The sequence below is a fragment of the Zingiber officinale genome, chromosome 6A (genome assembly GCF_018446385.1).
Source record: "Zingiber officinale cultivar Zhangliang chromosome 6A, Zo_v1.1, whole genome shotgun sequence".
In the NCBI taxonomy this organism is placed as follows: domain Eukaryota; kingdom Viridiplantae; phylum Streptophyta; class Magnoliopsida; order Zingiberales; family Zingiberaceae; genus Zingiber; species Zingiber officinale.
In genome coordinates, this window is record NC_055997.1 from 122852176 (window position 1) to 122871347 (window position 19172).

Consider the following 19172-nt stretch of genomic DNA (forward strand, 5'->3'; position numbering starts at 1 on the left):
TGACCACTCTAAAACTCCAAACAAGGAAAATATTAATCATAAGAATTAAAACTTCCTAATTTGTTTCCGAAAATTTTAAATAAAAATTTCTCTAACAATTTTTTCCTTCATAGTTGGTTATATAAAAAAAATTCTTTAAATTAAAATCTCTCTTTTAAAAAATATGAATGATTTCCAAAAAGGAAAGTTATCTTTAAAATAAAATCTCCTTTCAATCTACAAATAAGGAAAGATATCTAATCTTTTCTTAATCTTTTGTAGAAACTTATAAAAGGAAATATTTAATTTTAAAACTCTCTTTTTAAATCATGAACATGGTTACAAAAAAGGAAAGTTTTATCAAAATTAAAATCTTCCTATCAATTTACAAATAAGGAAAGATATCGAATCTCTTCTTAATCTTTTGTAGAAAGCTATAAAAGGAAAAATTTAAATTTTAAACTCTCTTTTAAAACCATGGAATCCACATACGAAAATTTAAAAAAAATAAAATCCTTTTAATATGATGTGGTCGACCACACCAAGCTTGAGTTCAAGCTAGGGCCGACCACACCATCTTACTCATCCTAATTGCTTTGGCCGGCCCAAGCTTGCTTGGTCGCCCCCATTAGGATGGGTATAAGGTGGGTAAGATGTGGGTATGTGGTGAGTATAATTCTTTATATACAAGAGGCTACGATAGGGACCGAGAGGAGGAATTGGTTTTGGTCTCCCGATGAAATTAAGTTTCCCGTGTTCGCCCCGAACACCCAACTTAATTTCATCAATAATAATTCATTCCACTAAAGAATTATTATTGAACTACCACACCAATCCCAAATTACATTTTGGGCTCCTTCTTATTATGAGTGTGTTAGTCTCCCTGTATTTAAGATGTCAGATGCCCACTAATTAATTGAGTTACTGACAACTCATTTTAATTAATATCTCAGTCCAAGAGTAGTACCACTCAACCTTATCGTCATGTCGGACTAAGTCCACCTACATGGTTTAACATGACAATCCTTATGAGCTCCTCTTGGGGACATTATCAAGCTAGATTACTAGGACACAATTTCCTTCTATAATCAACAACACACACTATAAGTAATATCATTTCCCAACTTATCGGGCCTTTTGATTTATTGAGCTAAATCTCACCCTTTGACAAGTCAAAGAAATAAATACTAAATATATGTGCTTGTTATTATATTAGGATTAAGAGCACATATTTCCATAATAACTAAGGTGTTATTCTTTTATCAAGTCAGTATAAAAAGAACTTACCTTAAATGGTCCTGCTCAGTACACTCAAAGTGTACTAGTGTAATTTATCAGTCAAGATAAACTAATACCTAATTACACTACGACTATTCCAATGGTTTGTTCCTTTCCATCTTAGTCGCGAGTTACTGTTTATAATTTATAAAGAACCGATAACATGATCTTCTGTGTGTGACACCACACACCATGTTATCTACAATATAAATTAATTGAACAACTACACTTAGCATAAATGTAGATATTTTTGACCAATGTGATTCTTTATTTCAAAATAAATGTTTACAAAAGTTAGACTTTTAGTATACACTCTAACAAAGGAAAGGTGTCAACAACACTTTTTGACTTATCTTTTCTTAGACGTTTGGAAAAATGTGCGTAAGCTTTGAGATGCGTATACAGACACTACAGTGATATTATAAAAGGGGGTTTTCATTCACAGACGGAGGTATGTGTTACTTTACTATTGAAGAGCTCACTACTATAATTTTTCTATCATTCTTTACTGTATTGAGAACTGACTTGAGCGTTGGAGGGGTAACATCGGGAATCTCTTCTTAGTCCAGTACTAATGCTCCTGATCTTATAGGACCACATAAAATTTTTACACAGTTAACCATACAGCCATATCTTTAATCAATTATATTCTCCATTTTCGAACAGCATCAATAAAACTATTACCGTATAAAAAGTTATAAAACTAATCAGTGTCGCTGTGTAAGATAATAAATCACCCCGTGCTTTGCTCATAACATATCGTTAATAACAAATCAAAACAATATATGGAATGAAAAAGTAAAACACAGCCTTAAGAAATGGTGCAACGGTTAGACTCGGGTTAATCAAACATCTAAAATTTTTATTTACGGTGCACTATAGATTTTTTTTTATATGACAATTATAAGAATGTTTACTTAGATGGGCTTTCAAAAATATTTTTAATTTATTTTGATAACCAATAGAGTTTTTTTAAGACAAAACACTAATTTTGAAACAATACAATTCTAAATTAGCATAGCCTCGTTTTTAAAACATTTTTATGTTTATTTTTCTTAGTTTATACCAGATAAAATCCTTAGATACCCGCTACACCATTGGTCCTCATTTAATAAGACAAAATGAACATTTGTAATTTAAAAAAAAATTAAGTCTTACATTTATAAGACGAAAACCAATCAGCTGGCAATAACAGGAATTTTAAAAACTTTAGGAGTATTTCAGAAAAGAATCAAATTCCAGGGTGCAAAATAATAATTATTTAACAAGTACATTCATCTCGAGGAGACATAACTTGTGTAATATTTCCTTATTTTGAGGTCGGATGAGTAAGTAACGTCTACATTTGTACAATCTGTTACAGGATGTAAATAATGTAACCTTGGCCGATTCTCCAAAACATACGCGCGCGCGAATACACCCCTCAATCCGCTAATTAGGGTTTCTTTCTTCTCGTCCGTCCTTCCCATCTCGCCATTTGTGGCCTCTTTCCTCTCTCTCTTCCTCGCTGCTTTCTATCGAGGTATCTCCCCCTTCCGATTCATAATACCGCCATCTCCGAGAAGAGAGCAAAAAGTTACTATTTTGTTGTCCGTGTTCTTCTTTTCCTCATCAAAAGATCTGTTTTTTTCCCCTTGTTACCTTCGTCGATGTTCTGAAAGGTGTACGATTGTTATATATATTTCTTTTGCAGGAAAACACAATTTGGGGTTGATGATCGGCAGCTCTACTTAGATCTCTTGCTCAATTGACAGTACAATTTTTTCCTTTTATTTGTTTCGTCAACCATGCGCTCTTCATGGGCTGATGCAGTCGCGAACGCCGAGAGCTCGGCGGCCGCAGCAGATACTGCCCCTCGTCGAACTAACTCCTACGTTCCCCCTCATCTTCGTAACCGGCCACAAGCTTCAGAGGCCCCTGTGGTTGCGAACGGCCCTTCTGCCGCTAGATTGCCTTCTGCTTTTCCCCCACAAGCATCTACTGGAAGCCGCTGGTCCGCTCCTTCCCGTGATATAGGTCGTTCTGGTGCTGGTGGTGGCCGAGGTGGTGGTGGTGGTGGTGGTGGTTGGAACACCAGAGGCGGAGGTTGGGACCGCAGGGAGCAGGAAGCAAATCCATTTGTCAATGAGGAGGAAACCCACGAAGCTGTTTTTGATGATCAGGAGAACACTGGCATCAATTTTGATGCTTATGAGGACATTCCGGTGGAGACTAGCGGTGATAATGTGCCCCCACCTGTGAACACATTCGCAGAGATCGATTTGGGGGAAGGGTTAAACCAGAACATTAGGAGGTGCAAGTATGTGAAGCCAACCCCAGTCCAGCGCTACGCCATCCCGATATCCGTTGCTGGTAGGGACCTGATGGCCTGTGCTCAGACTGGGTCTGGAAAGACAGCTGCTTTCTGCTTTCCAATAATCTCTGGGATCATGAGAGGACCACCATCACAACGGCAAAGAGGCTCTAGGACTGTCTATCCCATGGCTTTGATTTTGTCACCTACTCGAGAGCTCTCTATCCAAGTATGCTCACTTGATAACCTAAATCATATTTTGTTTTGTTGGCAGTTGTTTCTTTCCTGATTTCCTTCTTAATCCTTGACTTCCAACTTTTTTCTGGCAACTGATGATTATTTTCCCTAGATACATGAGGAAGCCAGAAAGTTCTCTTATCAAACTGGTGTAAAGGTTGTTGTTGCCTATGGTGGTGCTCCGATTAATCAACAGGTTCTCATTCTGTTTCCCTGACCTCATTATGTCTTTGAAGTACAAAATTCTATTATCACAAACTTGATAATGTTGAGGTAATGAGACAATTGATGATATTCACAGCTCATTGACTGTCTGTGCAATTGATTTAGTCGAAGGAAAAGTACCTTGTTATTCGAATGGCACAAATATGCGACTGTGATTTTATACCTACTGTGAAAATCTAGCTAGTTAGTACAGTAAGATCCTTTCAATTTTTTAATTGTTTAGGTATAAGGGGGAACGTAGGAGTTAGTTGGTATATAAGAAAGAAAGAAGAATCATGACTGGAAAAAGCTAGGTGATAATAATTAACACATAGAGGGAAAATTATCTCTCTCTTTAGGTGATATGTCAGAATTGCAATATTTGTTATTATTTTTTGATATCAAGTTTGTGTTAATAAATTCTACTCCATCATCTCTCCTGCATTACCGTGGTTTAATATGAGACTAACCTTTATCTGTCTCTTCCAATATCTCTCTTCTCATTAAGTATTCTCTATTTCAATGTTTAAAATTTTGATTTGTGCTTGATTTTGGATCTCCATCTGGAATGGTACAGTTTTGGTACCATTATGATGATATGCTGACACTTGGAATGCTTCAAATGTAGCATGTTGACATAAACTCAAATCAGTTATAATCCTGCAATTACACTTCGCTAACCTTTATTATATCTAAATACATGGCTATTAATAATTATAACGTTTTTTGGATTAAAATTCAAGAGCAACAAGCTACATAACTGTTGCATCGTAGTTTGGATTAAAAAGTCATTTGGATTAAAATTCAAGACAGAATTCAAAATTAATTTGTTTCAAGATACTTCTTCCTGATATTCACTTGTGAATTTGTATGTAAATTTAGTGTTATAGAGCAACATGACTACATACGTAACATCATAGTTTTCCATCGTATGTATATACCTTACTATATCCTGTTGTCCTTCCTCTAGCTTAGCTGTAATTGTTGTTATATTGCATGGAATGTTAATTCCATGTATCACTTCTTTTTTCCCTAGGCGCGCCCCTGTAATTTTCCAGACAACTAGCATTTTGTTGAAAAGGAAATACTGCATTTTTTATTCACTAAATGTTTCTTTGGTGTCCTGTTGTCCTTGTTCTAGCTTAGCTGTAAAACTGTTATTATATTGTATGTGACATGAATTCCATGTCTCACTACCATTTTTTCCCTAGGTGTATCCATGTAGTTTTCTTGAGGACTACTTTTTTGTTGAAAAAGAAATACTGCATCTTTTATTCACTAAATGTTGCTTTGGCTTCCTTGTAGAGTACAAAATGCCTGTATTATATGTTACCTTACTAGCATCAAGTTGCCTTTTATATTACAGTTTCATTTCTGGACCTCAAAAATATTTTGATCAATTTTATGCATTCATTGGCTTATCTCTGCAAATTGCAGCATGCCATGCAGACGGTTGTTTCATTACCCAGGCCATGTTGTATAGTTTTTAGCTTATTGTTGAGTATACATCATTGCCTGCTTAACAATGAGCCAAATGTTCACTGTTGTTTCTATTTAATTAGAATTTAGAATGCTCATACATTATCTTGGTCGCTGCCATTCATTACCTTGCCCTCCTGTTCAAGGTTGCTACTTGCCTGATTATCACAGTACTATCAGATGCGTATTTTCTATTTGTTCATTTACCCTTTCAACCCTCTATGCTTTTATGCCTCTTTTGTACATCATTTGTGAACTAGATTAGCAATTGTACATCATATTTTATGCTGGAATTTGTTTTTATTTAATGGAATACTAGTTTACAGAATATTCTTTTGCCAGTTGCGGGACTTGGAGAGAGGAGTTGACATTCTTGTGGCAACTCCAGGTCGTTTAGTGGATTTGCTTGAGAGGGCTAGAGTGTCATTACAAAATATTAGATATTTAGCATTGGATGAAGCAGATAGAATGCTCGATATGGGTTTTGAGCCGCAGATTAGGAGAATTGTGGAGCAAATGGATATGCCTCCACCAGGTCAGCGGCAGACAATGCTGTTTAGTGCTACATTTCCAAAGGAGATACAGGTTGGTCATACATGTCAAACAGTGTATTATTTGATGTTTTGTTTCATTTTATTTGTAAAATCACTTTATGTAGTTGTTTTCTTATTCTTTTGATTAAATGGCATACTAAAACTCCCTTTTATGTTTCTGAATTCTTGCAATATAAAAGCATAATGTGAAGCTACATGTGATTTTCAACAGAGGCATGCTGCTTTTACAATATTCATGGCATGTATAATTGATATTTTAGCTATTGTTCTATTTTGCCTAATTTTTTATGACTAGATGCCTCAATTGCTTTGCAATACTATATGATAAATTGGAATATAGCAGTTGATGACAGTGTTTAGTTGTTTAATGCCGCGACCAGTGAAGAGGCGATCTAGGTAGATTTGATCAGAACTTGTTCTTCATAATCAGTGTTACAATGATCCTGAGATGTGATAGTGTTGATTACAATAATTACAAGGTCTAGTACTTTCAATAGGTTCAAGACATTTGTTTATGATTTTTAAGTTGTCATGCCCCAGGGGTGTAATTCCCGCACACTTGGAGGTACCCGCTCGGTGACCGTATAATAAAAGAAAACCTAAGAACCATCTAAATAGAATAATCGAGAAATTTATCAATTATATATATATATATATATATAGGGACCAACTATAATATCAAAAAGATCCCTGTGCTTACAAAATTGGAGGCCAAGGAATGCAGACAGTAAGCCAAATGGTTAAGTGGGTAATCAGGAGAGATGTGTATGAATTTAATCTTGTTTAAGAAGTAAAAAGTATAGTAAATCACAATTTCTTATTACAACTTTAATTCTTAAAATTCTCCATTTATACATAAATATATATGTATAATCAACTTCACGTTATCATCATTTGTATCATCAATTAAAATCAATTCTCAAGTCTTATTATTTAATACAGCTCATCCATGGTATAATATCAACATGTATATCAATGGTCTAAATCTGCTAAATCAACTAAAAGTCACCTAAGCTAATATCGTCAAGAGTGTAATGTCATGTGTATAGGCTAAAAGTCTTCTCAGAGTATAATATTGTGTATACGTTATTTATCGTACACGCTACCGTTCCTCACCGGTGGAAGACATAATAAACACTGACCGAGGACTACATCACGCCACCATGCCTCGGGTGTACAGTTAGGTACTCTGGACCAGGTCACCGCGCTACCACAATAACATGTGGGTGGTCTAGTACTCCGATATAAAGTTCTGATATAAAGCTAGGCTCATAGTTTTCACTTTTTAGTATTCTTCATTTACCATTTTTATTATTTCACTTAATCCTTTTTACCATCATTGTTTCATTCTAAGTGTCTTATAGGTTAGTCTAAACGACCAATCCAAATCAATTTTTCATATAAATATATTAATTCATTTAAGTATTATCAAAGGTTTCATAGGTAAAAATTATCAATCAAAAAGGTACAAGTATCAGCAGGAAGAATATCAAAAGCATGGACTATGGAAGGTCAGAATGTTTGTTTAATTTTTAAAACAACCCATTCCATATTAATCTCCATATGAACCCACTTGTGAATAGGAAATAATATCAATTATTTACCCTTAAACAATTTAATTATTTTAAACCCTCATTTCATTATTTTAAATACTATTTGAATCCCCTTTTTAAAAATACAAGCATATATATATAATCAATTACTCTATTTATTCATGCACAGGGTAATGTTTAAAGAGTCAAAGGATCGAAGTTACCCACTTTATGTATAGCAAAATCTTTGAGTGTCGGCATATCACCATGCTCCACTCGAGCTCGTATCTACAAACATAATACAACAATAACTCAAATACTCAAAATGATACCCTATAAGAATAACTATATAAGATTTGAACATTATCTACGACTCGAAGTGAAAGGATCATTTTCGATCTCTCTTGTTCGTAATATTTCTCAGTTCTAAACTAGACCTTCATTATGATCTGATTATTTATCCATCCTAATTACAAATCGATTAACATAAAGTATACCTTCTAGGGTTGTTGTGGTTGCCGGAAAAGAGGGCAGCAATGTGTCTCTCTTGTTGTTAGGAGAGGGCAGCAAACTAGGGTTGTTTTCCCTTTGTCGCTGGCCGTCTCAGCTAACTCCGGCGGGTTCGGCGGTGCTGCCATGAAAAGGACAGCATCCCTAGCTGCTGTTGGAGAAAACGAAAGATAACAATGTTCACCGGTTGTCTCGGCGAGCTTTGGCGAAGGCCACAGCTAGCTCTGGTGACTGCTGTGCTTGGCTAGAAAAGAGGGCAGCAACTAGGACTTTGTTTTTCTCCCTTTTTCTGGTGGTCCGGCGAGCTCCAGCAAACTCTGAGGAGCTCCGACAGTGCTGCCAAGAAGCAGGGAAGGGGAAGCAAGGGTTGGTGGCTGGAGAAAAAGACAGTAAAGTTGCTTGCTCTGCTCTTCGTTGGAGGAGGAGGAGAGGTGCAGGAGGAAAAGAAGAAGAAAGAAGAAAAAGAGAGAACAGGAGAAAATATGAAGGGGAAAGAGAAAAAGGAATGGGGTGGTATGGTGTGATGGCATGGGGTTGTCCTTTTCACTTTTTTTTTCCCAATACATAAGTCGTGTGTGTTTTAGTTGTTGCAAGTTCGACCTGTTTTCCCAGGCTTAAGTACAGGCTCAATTTTGTGAGATTGACAAGCTTTATACATATCATCTTTGTTTGCTTATGAATTTTTAGTGGTTGTTCCATGTGTGTTTTTTTTTTCAATTTGATACCATTTTTTTTTGTATAACCATTTTTTTGTATTGTGTATAAAATGACATGTAAATTATTCTCATATGCAGAGATTGGCCTCTGACTTCCTTTACAATTACATCTTTCTGGCTGTTGGAAGGGTTGGTTCCAGTACTGATTTAATTGTCCAGAGAGTTGAATTTGTTCCAGATTCAGACAAAAGAAGCTACCTCATGGACCTTCTCCATGGCCAAAGAGCTAATGAAACCCCTGGCAAGGTCCAACCTCGTTCATACCTTCTTAGTTTTCTGCCTTTATACTGAAGATTGCTTTCTAAATTTAGCTAAAAGAGAAAACTAATAAAACTTGCATTCTGTTCATGCAAATGTTTTTTTTTTTTGTGGGGTATCACAGGAATTCTATTCATTAATCAGAATAACTGATAGAATTGTCTCTTCCCTGCAGCAAGCTTTGACTTTAGTCTTTGTGGAGACAAAGAAAGGAGCTGATTCACTGGAACATTGGTTGTGTATGAATGGGTTTCCAGCAACCACCATTCATGGTGATAGATCACAGCAGGTGATTTGCCTTCATTGTGTTTTAGATGGATGCTCCATCGTATGGTTGTTTTAACCAATACAAAGTATCTAGGCTTGTGTACTCATGATAATAACCAGTCTAATATGTAGCTGAAAATTGGGATTAATTATGGTTTTAGGCATTTCTTTAAATAATATATTTATGCTTAAAACTCTCATTTTATTGAATAATTAGTAGTTTTTTGTGTATTTTTCAGTATAAAAGTCCCACTTGAGGTACGGACATAGTTTGCGGACTTGTTAAGCTTCCTTAATATGGTTGAGAGTGTCTACTCATTGTGTGCCATTGAACCCTTACTGGTATGCCAGCAGTGCACATATCCTAAACTTGAAAAGAACTAAAAGAAAAAAATACCTACCATCAGTTTACATCTCCTAAACCCGAAAAGAAGTAAAAGAAAAAGTATCTACCAAACAGAATAGCGTGCTACTTCTGTCACAGTTGGTACATGCTGGTACTTTCATATTATGTTAATTCAGATCATTCTGAAGTTTGACATGGTTTGGAATTCACTTTGTGAAATTTGTTAAAACAATATGATGGTTTTCATGAAGATAACAGCACCCATAGTCACATTAAGACCAAATTTATATTGTAGATTAACCTTTACTTTCTGATCTTCAGTGTGTAACAGACTCAAATGCTATTTTTCCTGAAGATAAGTGTATTTGGAAACACTATGTTGCTTTTTGTTAGGTGTGATACTAGCAGCAAATTGAATTGAAATCAGCTAATCATTTTGAGGTAATTAGGGTGGTGGATAGAGATCGTCTGCTGCCTTTAGAATTATGATTGATGCGACCTGTAATATTTAGTAACCTAAGATAACTAATGTAGGTTTAATGATAAGAATTGAAGGAACTAGTTAATTGTCATGTAGTATTTTTCTTTATTAATTAACACTAGTGACTAGTCCTTGTATTCATTTTGTACTGGCACTGTTATGTTTTCACTTAACCTTCTATTTATATATGGATAATGAGTTTGATATATGATGGCTTTTAAATGTCGAACTATTACTGTAGTAAGGTGATTTGGTTTTATATTGTTTTACCTTACCAGTAGATTGATTATTCTAGCCCTTCATCTCCCAACTACATCTGTACACTGGATCAACCTCTTTTCCTGTTGAAATCAATTATTCCTTTCCATGTTTGATTTAATTTCATTGATTTAGTTCTGATACCCACAGCAAGTAGATGGAATTACAAATATATATGCAGGTCCAAATGTTAATTAATGATTTTACTTGTTTAAACATTGGTTTAATGCTACGATGTTTCCTGATGTTTATAAGCGCATTTATAATTTTCGTGTTATGTTTAGATTTGAGTTTCATTGCATGTGAAAGCTAGTAGATATCCATCTATTCGGACAGAAAAAATATAGTGCAAATCTGGCGAAAGAATTTCCTTGTCTTTCCTCTCTCTCCCTAAATTCTGCCAAAGGAAATGAAGGGTTAATGTGATATAAATATGTACTTAATTTATATCTATATAGTTTTTTTTCTTCTTCTCTATTGAATTGTGGTTCTCTCGTTTTCTTTGGATGGGTGAGCATTATTCATCAGTGACTTGTGCCATTTTTTTTCTTTACTGTTTGCTTTGTTTCGAAGACATGCCTTATACGTTTGTGAAATTAAATGCTTGTTCTTTGGTGTCGAAATTAGAACCCATCTATGATGGAAATATAAGCGATGTTCTTTTCCTGAATAATGCGAACATGGTCTGACATTCAAAGGTGTTAAATTTATAGGGAAGATAATTCTAATTCTAATATATATATATATATATATATATATAGCCTTGTTACATTGCCCATATATATATATATAGCCTTGTTACATTGCCCAACTCCTGTCAGATGACTCTCAAAGACATCTGGGCGCCCCGCACATCCAATCGGGCACGGGAGTCGGGCATCATATCAAACCTGTGTGTGCCTGTGTGTGTGGTGTGTGTGTATATATATATATATATTGCTTTATTGAAAAATACCATTTATCAATTCTAGCAAGGTTTGCTTGGTTGGACTCCATATATTGTATAATTGACTGGTTGCTCTCCAATTTGAGTGGCAAAGTTTTTTGGTCACTCATGAGCTTCAATTTCTGATGTCCTACTGTCTCCCCCCATTCATATCCTACCTCACAATTCTTGTTCTTTTATTATCTTTGAGAATATTAATCAAACAGACTGCGAGATGACATTTTCCTGTGATCTAAGATATGATTTCTGTTAGTCCAATGAAATAGAAGCATACCTGATAAAGAAGATCAGTTTATCTGACACTAAACAACAATAACAACAAATGAACCATGGCGCAACACCTGGGATGCTACTTTTGTTTTGTTTTGTCTTGGGCTTACTCATCTTATGCACTTTATTTTTGTAGGATTTGTGTATCATGTTGAATTTCTTATAGTTTATCCATGTGATCTCATAGGAAAGGGAGCAGGCTCTTAGATCCTTTAAAAGCGGTGTGACTCCTATCTTAGTCGCAACAGATGTTGCTGCTCGTGGGCTTGATATTCCCCATGTGGCACATGTTATCAACTTCGACCTCCCCAATGATATTGATGACTATGTGCACCGTATCGGAAGAACTGGGAGAGCAGGAAAGACTGGACTGGCTACTGCATTTTTCAACGAGAGCAGTATATCCCTGGCTAAGTCATTGTCAGAGCTTATGCAGGAAGCTAACCAGGAGGTACCACAATGGCTTTCCCGATATGCAGTAGCTCGTCCCTATGGCGGCAGTGGCGGTGGCAGAAACCGACGAGGCGGTGGACCTCGATTTGGTGGTCGTGACTTCCGCAGGGATTCTAATTTTAGTAGGGGCGCAGGAGGTGGTGATCATGGTGGATATGGAGGCGGTGGCTACGGGTCATCTTCTGGACAAGGTGGTGGGTATAGCGGTGCAGGCTTTTCCAGCGCTTGGGATTAGCGACACCCCCCATTCAACTGAACAAATCGGTATTAAACCTTCTCAGCAATATAATTTTTGCTAGCTCGCATAGACGAAATTAATAGCAATACCCTGTTTTAATCCCATTTTCTCATTTTGTAACCTCTTTAGTTCTATGAGGTTTGAATATTTGCTAAAATATTTCTCGACGCATTGATGGTGGTGACAAACTATTGGGTCTTTCTTCCAGTACGCTCTGGTTAGGTTTCATCTTCGCCTGCTTCTATCCTGTCATGCTGTTTTCACCTGTTAGTCTTATTCTAGTCGGGTGTAAATGTGTAATATGGTTCTTGTTCAAGTTTTGAAAATATTCAGTTAGGCTTTCAAACAGCAGGGAAGAGCAAAGGATTTCTGAGTCAGCCAAGTGAAACCTTTCATGTTATTTTCCAAGCACTTTTATGTTAGTTTTGAGCATTCAACATTTTACTTGCTAACCGATGATTGTTTGATAACCGATGATTGTCGACATATTGAATCAGGGATGTTCGACTGCTGTTGTTGATTCCATTGATGATTATTGACATCGAATCGGGATGCTCGATTGTTATTGATTCCATTGATGATTATTTGTTTAGAAGGATTGCATCAATGGTCAAGAAACAACTTTCGATCAACCATGTGGAAATAGGCCCGAACTTAATTTACCTGCGCTTGTGTCTGCCCGGTCTACTTCTCTAAGATAAGAGCTCCATAAAAATAAATTAAAATTAATAATCCAATTTATATTAAGTTGAAATATTTAAAATAAAAATATGCCTTATGAAGTAGTGTGCTTGTTTCTAAATGCATGTTATTTTATGAGCTCAAATTTTAAATTAGATTTAATAATTACCTTTCAATTTTTGAAGGACAGGTTTTTAACTTAAATTAGCCATTGTGTACTTGTGTTACATGGGTAATTTAATATATGAATGTGTTACATGGGTAATTTAATATATGAATATCTAGGGATGTAAATGAATCGAGTTAAACAATATTAAGTTTAAGTTTGGTTCATTTAAATTATATTCGGGCTTGAGTTTGGTTTGAATCAAACTTTTATCATAAGACTCAAGTTGGGCTTATTTTGGAATTATCAAGATTGTGAATAGTTCGAGCTTGACTTGTTATTAGCTTGATTATTATAGTTAATGAGCCTAATTCGTTAAGTGAGTTCAGGGTCATTTTAGAGTTTATTTTAAGGCTCGTTTTGTCGACTCATTAAGCAAGTTTGAAAATTCATTTGAATAATAAACTTAATAATTAAAATAATATAAACTCAATACATCATTGAATATCCAAAATTATTACATAAAATTTCCAAATGCCAAATAAAAATAAAACACCTTAAAATCCATTATCAAATGTCTCACAACACAATCATAATAATTCAGCTTCTTAATGAGTTCAATGACAAAACAGAGAAGCTATGAAACCCATTATAAAAGGAATTGCGAAACCATCTCTCCGATAACAACTACCCTACACATTCCATAAAAAAATTATCAATCCAATCAAGAAGCATATAATACATTTAAATTCTAAAAAACAAGTGAACTTCACCAATTCAATGACAATAAATATTACAAAAGCTTTTGACAGTTGAAGGTAAGGACTTTACGTCAAATGAATTTCTTTAAGTCCTGAATTTTCCTTTTACATATAAGTATAAAAATTCAAAATGTTAACATAAATAATCAAATTTAATAGAACATAAGAAAATTAGACACCTAACATATATAATTAATAAATGCATAATTATATTAGATATCGATTAATTTACTTTTTCTTTTCTTTTGATTTGGTACTGGACACGTAACCAATCTTCTATGTAAAGCAATATTTGAACCATTTTTACTCCCAAATTGACACGATATGGATCAATAACTCTCCCATCCGCACTGAAAGCTGATTCAGAAGCCATAAAAGTTATTGGAATTAATAGTACGTCACATGCCATCTTTGACATAAACCTAAACTTTAAGTTGTTCATCTTCCGCCATGACTATGCATCAAACTCATGATTATCTTCGCAAAAAACAACTCCTTCCTCAAAGTACACCTCAAGTTCATACTTCACTTGCTCCACACTATCAACATTTTTAATGTAGTTGACAAATTGTGTTCTTACTTTACCTTTTCTTTTTCCACTAAGGATACTTGAACCACTAGAGATTTTTTTTTGAGTATCACTTTGAATATCTTTTTCAGCAATATCTATTTTGTGAGTCTCAACATATTCACTATACAATAGACACAATGCTTCATGAACTGTAACCATGCGCTCAATTGCATCAACTTCAGAATAGATCTTTGAAAAGCATCATTCAATCAATTTCATCTTATTTCTTAGATCTAATAATGCTGCTATAGAAGTTAACAAATTACAGTCACCCCAAAGGGTTATAAGTAGGATCCCTTTGTTGATATTTTGGAAAGACATCTTTGAACTCTAAAGCTGTAGACAACATGCAATATGTGACATTCCATCTAGTGTAATAATCCCTTACAAGTTTCTTTGAAGATAATTGCAACTGTTTTGCAATTTCATTGAACATATTAATACACAGTTCTGAGGTAGATATGTGTTTCACACTTTCCCGCACACTAGAAATTATAATTTGGATCTCTGAAAGCCTATCTTGTACCAAAAGATTCAATATATGAGCACAACATCTTACATGGAACAATTTTCCACCAAGAAGAAGGATGTTTTTGCAAGAGAGATTTTCTTTTAACATTCGAATAGCTACATCATTATATGCAGCATTATCGACAGTGACTGTCCACACCTTGTTTTCAAATTCCATATTCAACTAAACATTTGTTCAAAACATCACAAATAATAATACTTGTATGGAGTGGTGGGACTTTACAAAAATTTAAAATTTTCTTTTGCATATTCCAATTAGAGTTCATGTAATGACAAGTAACAATCATATATGAATTTTCTGATCAGACCTCCATAAATTAGTAGTGACATTGACCCTATTTACATCCTTTAATATTGTCACTAATTTTTTCTTCTCTATTTCATAAGTAATATAATCTTTCTTTGCACTGGCACGACTGACCTTTTGAAAATTCGGAGAAATATTGTTCATCAGTAAATTGAATAATTCGTATTCTACAAAGATGAATGGCAATTTATGAATAATAATCATGTGAGAAATGTATGTGATGATACTTATATTTTTTTTACTCAGTCTTGTTCATCTGCCTTCTCATACATCCACTCCTATGCCTATTAAAATGTGATGTACAACTAAAATGATAAAATTTAGATAGTAAATGTTACTACATAAAAATATAATTAATAAAAATAAAAAATAGTATGTGCAAATAAATATTTATAAATTGTATTGAAAAAGTATGATTTGCTAATTATATTAAATAAAATCTTTATACAATATAGATGACTGAAATAATAAAAAAATATTGTATTATAATAATCTCTCTTATAATATCTTATCTATCTACACTACCATTATTGCCTTTTTTTAAGGTCAATTAATGCAATTTATAATGAAAAAAAATCATACCATCAGAAATTTAAAGTTTCTTATTTTGTGCAATTTTCTTTTGATATTTGTATTCTAATATATAAACTGTAAACATATCTATGATAAAATTATGATAATTTATGCATGTAACTATCAAAATATGAGTTTTTAATTAAAAATAAATTCAAACGAGAAAAGTTTACCACATCCAAGTATTTTACATAAAATAAATTTAAAAATAAAAACTCATAATTGAAAAATCACTAATTTACTTGAGCTGCATAATTATTGATAATCTACTTCACTTCATATTTGAATTTCTTATCATTATTCCAACTGGATGCGTATTAGAACATAATACTTCCAGTAAATTTTATCAATAAAAATTTTAAATTATTACAATAAAATCTCCAGTAATTACATCGAGTTAAACAAAAAATTTCATATTACCATAACTTTTTGAATCAAATTTTTTGGAAAAATCTTAATATTATGGGTTGAATTTGAATTGCAAAAAATTATTCAAGAAAGCAAAAAAAAAAAAAAAAAAACTGAAAGAGAGAATAATTACAATTCATGAGGGAATGATAGCCATCTTCATTAGAAATTTCATCGATATCTTTTGAAATTACTAATTTGATTGTTTGATCTTCTCCATCAATAATCTTTAAATTTTGAATGCTATGATTTTTTTCCCTTTAAAATAAAGCAAAATAAATGATAAAAAATAGAAAGAATTTAAAATTGTGAAATCAAATATTGGAAATGAATAGAATGACTCGTAAGGTTATGAAAGGATATTTTAGTCTAATAAAAATGAGATATAATTAAATGAGGATAAATTTGTAAGTCAAGATAATAATTAATAAAAATAGAGTGTGAGAATCAATTTTTTGAGTGGGAATAACATTGTCATGTAATATACTAACTATTTGGAGTCACAGTATAATTTTTTATTTACCGAAAACACGCTTCATCCTATAATCCTATAATCGTATCAAACTCACTACATATATAGTTTTAATATAATAACAGTGTATTCTTTATTTAGATCATTTTATTTAACTAAAAGTCTAAAATATCGTCCATAATATAAAGTTTTATGACTATTTAATCGAATTTTTTTTAGATATATAAGATTTAAATAATATTTTATTTATTTTTTATGTATGATTTAGTGATGTAAATTTAATCGATATATATAACTATTTAATCAATTTTTCTTGATTATATGTAATTATTTAATCCATTTTTGTTGAGTTTTTATTTATTGACTATGTTTGTATTTAAATAATATTTAAGTATAATAATTTGTAAATTTACTCAATGTCACAATGTGCATATGATTTAGGTATAGAATTTCAGGGAAAAAAGAATAAGTTGGTATATTTCTCTTACATTATTTTATTTATTGTGTTTTTGAATATTTCAATATTATGATCTGGAAGTTAAATTCAAAAATACAAATTATGACATATCTTCGTTATATTCATATTCATTCCAATCATATTTATCTTGTTAAACAAGAGTGAATTCATATTACTAAATGCTAAGTTTTAATCATTCACTTATTAATAATAAACCCAATTTTATTACTCTAAACCTATAAAATTATATTATTATTCCATGACTCCTCTTTATTATATATAATTATTTAATCTATTTTTAAGATTATACTGATGAGACAATGTCATTATAAAATTTAGATAATACTTTATTTATTTATTATGCTATGATTTAGTGGTGCTTAGGATTAAATTTAATCGATATATAATTATTTAATGGTTTTTTCTTGATTATATATAATTATTTAAATGCTACATATAATTATCAACTGATTTTTTTAGTTTTATTTATTGAATATGTTGATTTTTAAATAATATTTAAATATAATAATTTTTAAATTTACTCAACTTACGTATGTCTTAGTGGTGTAAATTTTTATGGAAAAAGGATCTTGTGATAAATTATGTCTAAATGGTGTGAATTAATCTTTATTTCAATAAGATCTTGTGTTCAAATCTTGTCATTTATCTTAGTTTGAGCTCGCTCACAAGTCATATAGGCGAGTATATTAAGGAATATGTAGACAATTTAAGCTTTAACCAAATAAATGTGTCAAATTCGAGCTTAGCTTGCCATCCATATAAACCAACATATTTGTGTGTCACTGTAAATGAGCTGAGTTGACGAGCCTATAAATGGACATATTCGTGAGTCCTTTAATCAAGCCGAGCTCGAGTCCAAGCTCACGAGCCTATAAATAAACATGTTTTTGAGCCCTTTAAATGAGCGGAGTTCGAACCCGAGCTCACGAACCTATAAACGAATATATTCGTGATATCCTTAAACTCGAGCTCGGCTCGATAAGATAAACGAACGAACTCGAACGAGTTTTTTTATCAAATTGAGATCCGAATAGCTCGCGAACCGTTTGATTCATTTACATCCTTATGAATACATGTAAATTAGTGCCCCGGTCTATAAGTTAAATTTGATAAGCATATGTCAGACTCATACAGTAATATAACATAAGGGTGATGTTTAAGAACTCCAGTAGTAAATTACTGTAACATACTCTCTCTCATAAAAAATTAATTTAATTTTTTATATAAGAACAAATACATAATCTTAACTAAAAGGTCGAGAAATATATATTTTCTAACATCGTCGGTCCAAAATATTTATAGATAACTATAGCAATAAATATTTTTTATAAAAATTAACGTAATTTCATTCTTCAACCAATTAATTTTGGGCATGCTACAAAAAAATATTTTTAGTGTTAAATTATATAGGTAATTTTGCATTTCATGCATTTTTATTTAGTATAAACAATTTACTAGCGTGCGTTTAGAAAAATAGAAGTACAAAATATTTCCATGCTTCATTTATTATATTTAATCAATGATTCAATTTTTTAAAAATGATTTTATTTTAAAATTTTAATATATTTTCCCGTACGATGCGAACTTTATTATTTCGCTATAGAAAAACCTACTCTAAACTAAGAAATCCATAAAATAGGCATTTATTTAGAGAGCTCTCTGAATAAGCTCTTTATGCCTTTCACACATTAATTATTTCGGGGCTATTTTACAGAGCATCTCTAATATAAATTGTGGGAGAGGTTAGCAAAAATAAAAAATCTTAATAAAAAAGTTTGAATCATTGTAAAGATGAAGTTTAAGATTTATAATTAAAGAACAGTATTAAAATTTTAAATTTATTTTTTTATTTTTTAAAAATAGAACTCGTAATTAATGATAAAATAGTGTTGCATTGTGATTTATGATTTGTAATATAGAAAGTTATATGATTTATAATATAATATAGAGGATTTTGATATTGGGAGCTAAAATAATCTCATTCA

General features: G+C 32.6%; 1 protein-coding gene across 3 annotated transcripts; it reads left to right on the plus strand.

The window, feature by feature from the left end:
• Positions 1-2638: 2638 nt before the first annotated feature.
• Positions 2639-12647, plus strand: LOC121997849 (DEAD-box ATP-dependent RNA helicase 37-like). Of its 3 annotated transcripts, none has more exons than XM_042552502.1 (7): positions 2639-2779; positions 2951-3779; positions 3900-3983; positions 5813-6055; positions 8861-9028; positions 9216-9329; positions 11796-12647. In XM_042552502.1, exons 2-7 carry the CDS (start codon positions 3045-3047, stop codon positions 12294-12296), a joined length of 1845 nt encoding a protein of 614 aa, XP_042408436.1. In that variant the 5' UTR covers positions 2639-2779; positions 2951-3044; the 3' UTR covers positions 12297-12647. The 3 variants fall into 3 exon arrangements, with proteins under 3 accessions (XP_042408436.1, XP_042408437.1, XP_042408438.1); XM_042552503.1 differs by having other exon boundaries at positions 2662-2846; XM_042552504.1 differs by having other exon boundaries at positions 2662-2833.
• Positions 12648-19172: the final 6525 nt, after the last annotated feature.

Bases quoted from the DNA above. Each gene is read 5' to 3' on its own strand.
- LOC121997849 (XM_042552502.1), top strand. From the start codon at position 3,045: ATGCGCTCTTCATGGGCTGATGCAGTCGCGAACGCCGAGAGCTCGGCG. The intron at 6,056-8,860 runs GTTGGTCATACA...TCTCATATGCAG, and splicing joins CATTTCCAAAGGAGATACAG to AGATTGGCCTCTGACTTCCT. The intron at 9,330-11,795 runs GTGATTTGCCTT...GTGATCTCATAG, and splicing joins ATGGTGATAGATCACAGCAG to GAAAGGGAGCAGGCTCTTAG.